Consider the following 9,435-nt stretch of genomic DNA (forward strand, 5'->3'; position numbering starts at 1 on the left):
CCATTTGAGTCTGTGTGGTTACTTAGGCCTACACATAAACCAGTACTGGGTCCATTTGAGACTTGGGATGCTTGATCTCAAAGTGCTGCTTGGATGTCTTTGGGTCTGCGTCTATAAAAAGGTCAAGGACAACATGGAAGACGTTAAAAATCTATGTCTTAGACTGAATTCAGAGTTGACACAAATGATAAACTATGCAACAAACTACTACACATATGAAAGACCACACAGGCCAGTCCAATAGTCTACACATGGAATGGAACCTAAAGGCAAATACAGTACTAACTGTTGATGGAATTTGTATGAATGACTAGAATATTCCGCCCTGAAGCCATATCTACCCTGAAGCCATATCTACCCTGAAGCCATATCTACCCTGAAGCCATATCTACCCTGAAGCCATATCTACCCTGAAGCCATATCTACCCTGAAGCCATATCTACCCTGAAGCAATATCTACCCTGAAGCCATATCTACCCTGAAGCCATATCTACCCTGAAGCCATATCTACCCTGAAGCCATATCTACCCCTGAAGCCATATCTACCCTGAAGCCATATCTACCCTGAAGCCATATAATCGTATGAAATTGGTTAGAATCATGTATGTCTATAATCATGTATGAATCATGTATGTCAATATGTCTATAATAGTATCTTAAAACTGACTGTCTGAGCAAGATTCATGCATTTAAATGGAAAGACAAATAGACGGCTCATCTAGCCAGTCTAATGTTGCTAACTAAACTCAGCAAAAGAATAAACGTCCTCTCACTGTCAGCTGCGTAAACTTAACATGTGTAAATATTTGTAGGAACATAAGATTCAACAACTGAGACATAAACTGAACAAGTTCCACAGACATGTGATTAACAGAAGTGGAATATTGTGTCTCTGAACAAAGGGGGGTGTCAAAATCAAAAGTAACAGTCAGTATCTGGTGTGGCCACCAGCTGCATTAAGTACTGCAGTGCATCTCCTCCTCATGGACTGCACCAGATTTGCCAGTTCTTGCTGGCAAATCTCTTCCACCACTCTTCCACCAAGGCACCTGCAAGTTCCCGGACATTTCTGGACATTTCTGGGGGGATTGGCCCTAGCTCTCACTCTCCGATCCAACAGGTCCCAGACGTGCTCAATGGGATTGAGATCCAGGTTCTTCGCTGGCTATGGCAGAACACTGACATTCCTGTCTTGCAGGACATCACGCACAGAACGAGCAGTATGGCTGGTGGCATTGTCATGCTGGAGGGTCATGTCAGGATGAGTCTGCAGGAAGGGTACCACATGAGGAAGGAGGATGTCTTCCCTGTAATGCACAGCCTTGAGATTGCCTGCAATGACAACAAGCTCAGTCCGATGATGCTGTGACACACCGCCCCAGACCATGACGGACTCTCCACCTCCAAATCGATCCCACTCCAGAGTACAGGCCTCGGTGTAACGCTCATTCCTTCGACAATAAATGCCAATCGACCATCACCCCTGGTGAGACAAAAGCGTGAACTCGTCAGTGAAGAGCACTTTTTGACTTTTTGGTGGGTTTGTGCCCATAGGCGACATTGTTGCTGGTGATGTCTGGTGAGGACTTGCCTTACAACAGGCCTACAAGCCCTCAGTCCAGCCTCTCTCAGCCTATTGAGGACAGTCTGAGCACTGATGGAGGGATTGTGCATTCCTGGTGTAACTCAGGCAGTTGTTGTTGCCATCCTGTACCTGTCCCGCAGGTGTGATGTTCGGATGTACCGATCCTGTGCAGGTGTTGTTAAACGTGGTCTGCAACTGCGAGGACAATCAGCTGTCCGTCCTGTCTCCCTGTAGCGCTGTCTTAGGCGTCTCACAGTAGGGACATCGCAATTTATTGCCCTGGCCACATCTGCAGTCCTCATGCCTCCTTGCAGCATGCCTAAGACACGTTCACGCAGATGAGCAGGGGCATTAGCCTGGGCATCTTTCTGATGTTGTATTTCAGAGTCAGTTGAAAGGCCTCTTTAGTGTCCTAAGTTTTCATAACTGTGACCTTAATTGCCTACTGTCTGTAAGCTGTCAGTGTCTTAACGACCGTTCCACAGGTGCATGTTCATTAATTGTTTATGGTTCATTGAATAAGCATGGGAAACAGTGTTTAAACCTTTTACAATGAAGATATGTGAAGTTCTTTGACAGACAGGGTCCTTTTTTTGCTGAGTTTAGCTAGCTAGCCATGAGCTAGCTAGCTAGATCACAGGTATTCTGTCAATTAAAAAAACTTTCCCAAGACAGTTCACAGATGTCAATTTAAACCATTTTTTCCAATTTATTCTTTACTAAATTTAGCTAACAGATGATGTTTAATCCAGAGATTCTTACCTTTGCCAGGATTCAGCAGTCTCATCCACATCATCATGGCCCATTAGCAGCTAATATTGACAAAAGTCACCTTGTCTGAGAAATATTTTCATGGTTATCAAAACGGCACACCTGGGTAAGCCTACGTGAAACACAGCCCTTATTTAAAGTGTTACTTAAATCCACCATTGGGAAAAGTAATGGTGGAAAAACGATTGGAACCATTTCTGTATTTGACCGCTAGGTTTTATGGGTATTATGACTCATACTGTGGTACTCTATAAGGGCAGCATAACTATTCATTTATGGAAGTTGTTCCTTTCTTTATCAGGCATGTCATTTGGTTCTATTTGTCGAGTTAGCTATTGTGACAATATTTAACTGTTCGGAAGTCACTTGGGGTGAGTCACTTGGTGGTGGTCTCTACTGTAACGCCTGGCTGTCATTGAGGTCTAGTAACGGCTGATGGCTAATGCCCCCTGCTGGTAGACATTATTACTGCAACACGTTGGCCAGATGTGGCATGAACGTCCACAAGTCTTAGGGTAGAGCGCCATCTTTCGGCCATCAACCGCACACACCTGTGGCTTTTTACCTGTATGTTCATAGCATGGAATAGAGTAGAGAATTGACTCGGACTTTATATTAATCCACCCATATGATTTTCAAAAAGATTATTTCAATTCCAGGTGAGTGTACATCCGGAGTAGTTGATCTTCGGTGTTCATTTTCACAATAAATACTTTTGAACTGGTAAACGTTGACGAAATGAACAATTCCTGATAGTTCCGGTCATAGAAATCTATGTAAACATTGTAAAAAAATAACTTGCACAAACTTGCAAACCACGCCTGAAAATTCAGGGGCGGAGGAGAAGAATTTGACTATTCCACCAGCCCAACTGTTTTCCTCTTCACTGTCAACGCAGACTTCCACAATGGCTGGTGTGGCATCTACGTTGGCCAAGAAGAGGGCATTGGCCGCTGGGTTTGGCACTAATGCCAACGCGTCAAAGTACCTAAACCAAGACTTCCAATCTCTCAGGAGCGAGTGTCTGAGAAAAGGTTCGATATTTACCGATTGCACTTTTCCGGCTGCACCCGAGTCGCTCGGATTCAAAGAACTCGGCCCGAATACTTCCAAAACCAGAGGTGTGCAATGGAAGCGACCCGGGGTAAATTACTGCGCCTCTTAATACTCACTGCATTTACGCATGGTTGAAGTGTCTGTCTGCTCTATGACTAGAAGTTCACTGCACTTAAAAAAAATATATATATATACACACAAATAGACCAAAGTGTTATTGAAAATTGCATTTCCTATCACTGGAAGAAAAAAAAACGCCTGAACATGTGTCAGTTGTTTTTAGATGGGCGAGTCCGGATGCGTGTCCTTTTTGATACCCTATGGCTAATCGGTGTAAATCCATTCACATTACAATATTATTTTCTAACTAAAGCAACTCGTGTCTTGGGTTAAATCAATGACCGGCCAGAATGACTCATCCAGCTATTTATACGAAACTTTAGTTACACATCTGATCTGATCCTACAGGGTTTGGGCTGTGGTAGATCTGATCTGTGATCTGATCTGTGATCTGATCTGTGATCTGATCCTACAGGGTTTGGGCTGTGGTAGATCTGATCTGTCTGATCTGGGTTTGGGCTGTGGTATCTGATCTGTGATCTGATCCTACAGGGTTTTGGCTGTGGTAGGATCCTACAGGGTTTGGGCTGTGGTATCTGATCTGTGATCTGATCCTACAGGGTTTTGGCTGTGGTAGATCTGATCTGTGATCTGATCCTACAGGGTTTGGGTAGATCTGATCTGTGATCTGATCTGTGATCTGTCCTACAGGGTTTGGGCTGTGGTAGATCTGATCTGTGATCTGATCCTAGGGTTTGGGCTGTGGTAGATCTGATCTGTGATCTGATCCTGGGTTTGGGCTGTGGTAGATCTGATCTGTGATCTGATCCTACAGGGTTTGGGCTGTGGTAGATCTGATCTGTGATCTGATCCTACAGGGTTTGGGCTGTGGTAGATCTGATCTGTGATCTGATCCTACAGGGTTTGGGCTGTGGTAGATTGATCTGTGATCTGATCTGTTTGGTGTGGTAGATCTGATCTGTGATCTGATCCTACAGGGTTTGGGCTGTGGTAGATCTGATCTGTGATCTGATCCTACAGGGTTTGGGCTGTGGTAGATCTGATCTGTGATCTGATCCTACAGGGTTTGGGCTGTGGTAGATCTGATCTGTGATCTGATCTGTGATCTGATCCTACAGGGTTTGGGCTGTGGTAGATCTGATCTGTGATCTGATCCTACAGGGTTTTGGCTGTGGTAGATCTGATCTGTGATCTGATCCTACAGGGTTTGGGCTGTGGTAGATGTGATCTGTGATCTGATCCTACAGGGTTTGGGCTGTGGTAGATCTGATCTGTGATCTGATCCTACAGGGTTTGGGCTGTGGTAGATCTGATCTGTGATCTGATCCTACAGGGTTTGGGCTGTGGTAGATCTGATCTGTGATCTGATCCTACAGGGTTTGGGCTGTGGTAGATCTGATCTGTGATCTGATCCTACAGGGTTTGGGCTGTGGTAGATGTGATCTGTGATCTGATCCTATTTGGGCTGTGGTAGATCTGTGATCTGATCCTAGGGTTTGGGCTGTGGTAGATCTGATCTGTGATCTGATCCTACAGGGTTTGGGCTGTGGTAGATCTGATCTGTGATCTGATCCTACAGGGTTTGGGCTGTGGTAGATCTGATCTGTGATCTGATCCTACAGGGTTTGGGCTGTTAGATCTGATCTGATCTGTGATCTGATCCTACAGGGTTTGGGCTGTGGTAGATCTGATCTGTGATCTGATCCTACAGGGTTTGGGCTGTGGTAGATCTGATCTGTGATCTGATCCTACAGGGTTTGGGCTGTGGTAGATCTGATCTGTGATCTGATCCTACAGGGTTTGGGCTGTGGTAGATCTGATCTGTGATCTGATCCTACAGGGTTTGGGCTGTGGTAGATCTGATCTGTGATCTGATCCTACAGGGTTTGGGCTGTGGATAGATCTGATCTGTGATCTGATCCTACAGGGTTTTGGCTGTGGTAGATCTGATCTGTGATCTGTCCTTTTGGGCTGTGGTAGATCTGATCTGTGATCTGATCTGTGAGATCTGATCCTACAGGGTTTGGGCTGTGGTAGATCTGATCTGTGATCTGATCCTACAGGGTTTGGGCTGTGGTAGATCTGATCTGTGATCTGATCCTACAGGGTTTGGGCTGGGCTGATCTGTGATCTGATCCTACAGGGTTTGGGCTGTGGTAGATCTGATCTGTGATCTGATCCTACAGGGTTTGGGCTGTGGTAGATCTGATCTGTGATCTGATCCTACAGGGTTTGGGCTGTGGTAGATCTGATCTGTGATCTGATCCTACAGGGTTTGGGCTGTGGTAGATCTGATCTGTGATCTGATCCTACAGGGTTTGGGCTGTGGTAGATCTGATCTGTGATCCTACAGGGTTTGGGCTGTGGTAGATCTGATCTGTGATCTGTCCTTTGGGCAGGGTTTGGGCTGTGGTAGATCTGATCTGTGATCTGATCCTACAGGGTTTGGGCTGTGGTAGATCTGATCTGTGATCTGATCCTACAGGGTTTGGGCTGTGGTAGATCTGTGATCTGATCCTACAGGGTTTGGGCTGTGGTAGATCTGATCTGTGATCTGATCTGGGTTTGGGCTGTGGTAGATCTGATCTGTGATCTGATCCTACAGGGTTTGGGCTGTGGTAGATCTGATCTGTGATCTGATCCTACAGGGTTTGGGCTGTGGTAGATCTGATCTGTGATCTGATCTGGGTTTGGGCTGTGGTATCCCTACAGGGTTTGGGCTGTGGTAGATCTGATCTGATCTGATGGGTTTGGGCTGTGGTATCTGATCTGTGATCTACAGGGTTTGGGCTGTGGTAGATCTGATCTGTGATCTGTGGGTTTGGGCTGTGGTATCTGATCCTACAGGGTTTGGGCTGTGGTAGATCTGATCTGTGATCTGATCCTACAGGGTTTGGGCTGTGGTAGATCTGATCTGATCTGTCCTACAGGGTCTGAGATCCTACAGGGTTTGGGCTGTGGTAGATCTGATCTGTGATCTGATCCTACAGGGTTTGTGGTAGATCTGATCTGTGAGATCCTACAGGGTTTGGGCTGTGGTAGATCTGATCTGTGATCTGATCCTACAGGGTTTGGGCTGTGGTAGATCTGATCTGTGATCTGATCCTACAGGGTTTGGGCTGTGGTAGATGTGATCTGTGATCTGATCCTACAGGGTTTGGGCTGTGGTAGATCTGATCTGTGATCTGGGTTTGGGCTGTGGTATCTGATCTGTGATCTGATCCTACAGGGTTTGGGCTGTGGTAGATCTGATCTGTGATCTGATCCTACAGGGTTTGGGCTGTGGTAGATCTGATCTGTGATCTGATCCTACAGGGTTTGGGCTGTGGTAGATCTGATCTGTGATCTGATCCTACAGGGTTTGGGCTGTGGTAGATCTGATCTGTGATCTGATCCTACAGGGTTTTGGCTGTGGTAGATCTGATGATCTGATCCTACAGGGTTTGGGCTGTGGTAGATGTGATCTGTGATCTGATCCTACAGGGTTTTGGGTAGATCTGATCTGTGATCTGATCCTACAGAGATGTGATCTGTGATCTGATCCTACAGGGTTTGGGCTGTGGTAGATCTGATCTGTGATCTGATCCTACAGGGTTTGGGCTGTGGTAGATGTGATCTGTGATCTGATCCTACAGGGTTTGGGCTGTGGTAGATGTGATCTGTGATCTGATCCTACAGGGTTTTGGCTGTGGTAGATCTGATCTGTGATCTGATCCTACAGGGTTTGGGCTGTGGTAGATGTGATCTGTGATCTGATCCTACAGGGTTTTGGCTGTGGTAGATCTGATCTGTGATCTGATCCTACAGGGTTTGGGCTGTGGTAGATGTGATCTGTGATCTGATCCTACAGGGTTTGGGCTGTGGTAGATGTGATCTGTGATCTGATCCTACAGGGTTTGGGCTGTGGTAGATGTGATCTGTGATCTGATCCTACAGGGTTTGGGCTGTGGTAGATGTGATCTGTGATCTGATCCTACAGGGTTTTGGCTGTGGTAGATGTGATCTGTGATCTGATCCTACAGGGTTTGGGCTGTGGTAGATGTGATCTGTGATCTGATCCTACAGGGTTTTGGCTGTGGTAGATGTGATCTGTGAGATCCTACAGGGTTTTGATCTGATCTGATCTGATCCTACAGGGTTTGGGCTGTGGTAGATGTGATCTGTGATCTGATCCTACAGGGTTTTGGCTGTGGTAGATCTGATCTGTGATCTGATCCTACAGGGTTTGGGCTGTGGTAGATGTGATCTGTGATCTGATCCTACAGGGTTTGGGCTGTGGTAGATCTGATCTGTGATCTGATCCTACAGGGTTTGGGCTGTGGTAGATGTGATCTGTGATCTGATCCTACAGGGTTTTGGCTGTGGTAGATCTGATCTGTGATCTGATCCTACAGGGTTTGGGCTGTGGTAGATGTGATCTGTGATCTGATCCTACAGGGTTTGGGCTGTGGTAGATCTGATCTGTGATCTGATCCTACAGGGTTTGGGCTGTGGTAGATCTGATCTGTGATCTGATCCTACAGGGTTTGGGCTGTGGTAGATCTGATCTGTGATCTGATCCTACAGGGTTTGGGTTGTGGTAGATCTGATCTGTGATCTGATCCTACAGGGTTTTGGCTGTGGTAGATGTGATCTGTGATCTGATCCTACAGGGTTTTGGCTGTGGTAGATGTGATCTGTGATCTGATCCTACAGGGTTTGGGCTGTGGTAGTGTTGACAGTAGATCAACTCCATGTCTAGGCTAACTCATGTGTACAGACATTATCTCCCTGAGTAAAGATAGTGTATGACTGTAAACAGGGCTGTTAAAGATTGGCCCTCAGTATATCTTCCACAGTCTTACTCGTGTGTTGATCCCTCACTGAATAGGAACTGGTGTCCAACCCAGAATTCATAGTTGGTGGAGCCACGAGAACCGACATCTGCCAAGGAGGTCTGGGTAAGTCTACCTTTATAATAGGAGGTCTGGGTAAGTCTACCTTTATATTAGGAGGTCTGGGTAAGTCTACCTTTATATTAGGAGGTCTGGATAAGTCTACCTTTATATTAGGAGGTCTGGGTAAGTCTACCTTTATAATAGGAGGTCTGGGTAAGTCTACCTTTATAATAGGAGGTCTGGGTAAGTCTACCCTTTATATTAGGAGGTCTGGGTAAGTCTACCTTTATATTAGGAGGTCTGGGTAAGTCTACCTTTATATTAGGAGGTCTGGGTAAGTCTACCTTTACATTAGGAACCAAAACAGGAACCATACCAAAACCACAGGGCCGGTTTGCCAACAGTGTCCATGTTTTCATCTTTGAGGAAGAGATGGTATAGTAGTCAAAGTGAATGTGATTGATGTAATAGCACAACCAGTTATTGCTTTAACCAATGAGGTGATTTGTTTTCCTAGACTACCAATGAATAGCCTCCATCTCAGGTTGTTATCTCTCTCACAAGGTATAATAAGGACTCAGCGGTCTAAGCCACTGCATTTCAGTGCAAAAGGTGTCACTATAGTACCTGGTTCGAATCCAGCCTGTATCACATCCGGACGTAATTGGGAGTCCCATGGGGCCGGCACACAATTGGCACCAGCGTCGTCCGGGTTTGGCCGGGGTAGGCCGTCATTGTAAATAAGAATTTGTTCTTAACTGACTTACCTCGTTTAAATAAAGGATGAATAAAGCATCACCCTAACCTTATAAAGCATCACCCTAACCTTATAAAGCATCACCCTAACCTTATAAAGCATCACCCTAACCTTATAAAGCATCACCCTAACCTTATAAAGCATCACCCTAACCTAATAAAGCATCACCCTAACCTAATAAAGCATCACCCTAACCGTATAAAGCATCACCCTAACCTAATAAAGCATCACCCTAACCTAATAAAGCATCACCCTAACCTAATAAAGCATCACCCTAACCTAATAAAGCATCACCCTAACCTTATAAA

At 45.6% G+C, this 9,435-nt stretch overlaps 1 protein-coding gene across 1 annotated transcript in view; it reads left to right on the forward strand.

Annotated features, from left to right (window-relative positions):
• The first annotated feature begins 3,215 nt into the window (after positions 1–3,215).
• LOC127906219 (calpain-2 catalytic subunit-like) overlaps positions 3,216–9,435 on the forward strand; it is a 9,269-nt gene continuing 3,049 nt past the window's right edge. The window contains exons 1-2 of the mRNA XM_052457500.1: positions 3,216–3,500; positions 8,364–8,433. Of these exons, the coding sequence (XP_052313460.1) occupies positions 3,264–3,500; positions 8,364–8,433 (307 nt within the window). The 5' untranslated portion in view covers positions 3,216–3,263. The remainder of the gene's footprint in view (positions 3,501–8,363; positions 8,434–9,435) is intronic.

Source organism: Oncorhynchus keta, chromosome 11 (assembly GCF_023373465.1).
Source record: "Oncorhynchus keta strain PuntledgeMale-10-30-2019 chromosome 11, Oket_V2, whole genome shotgun sequence".
In the NCBI taxonomy this organism is placed as follows: Eukaryota; Metazoa; Chordata; class Actinopteri; order Salmoniformes; family Salmonidae; genus Oncorhynchus; species Oncorhynchus keta.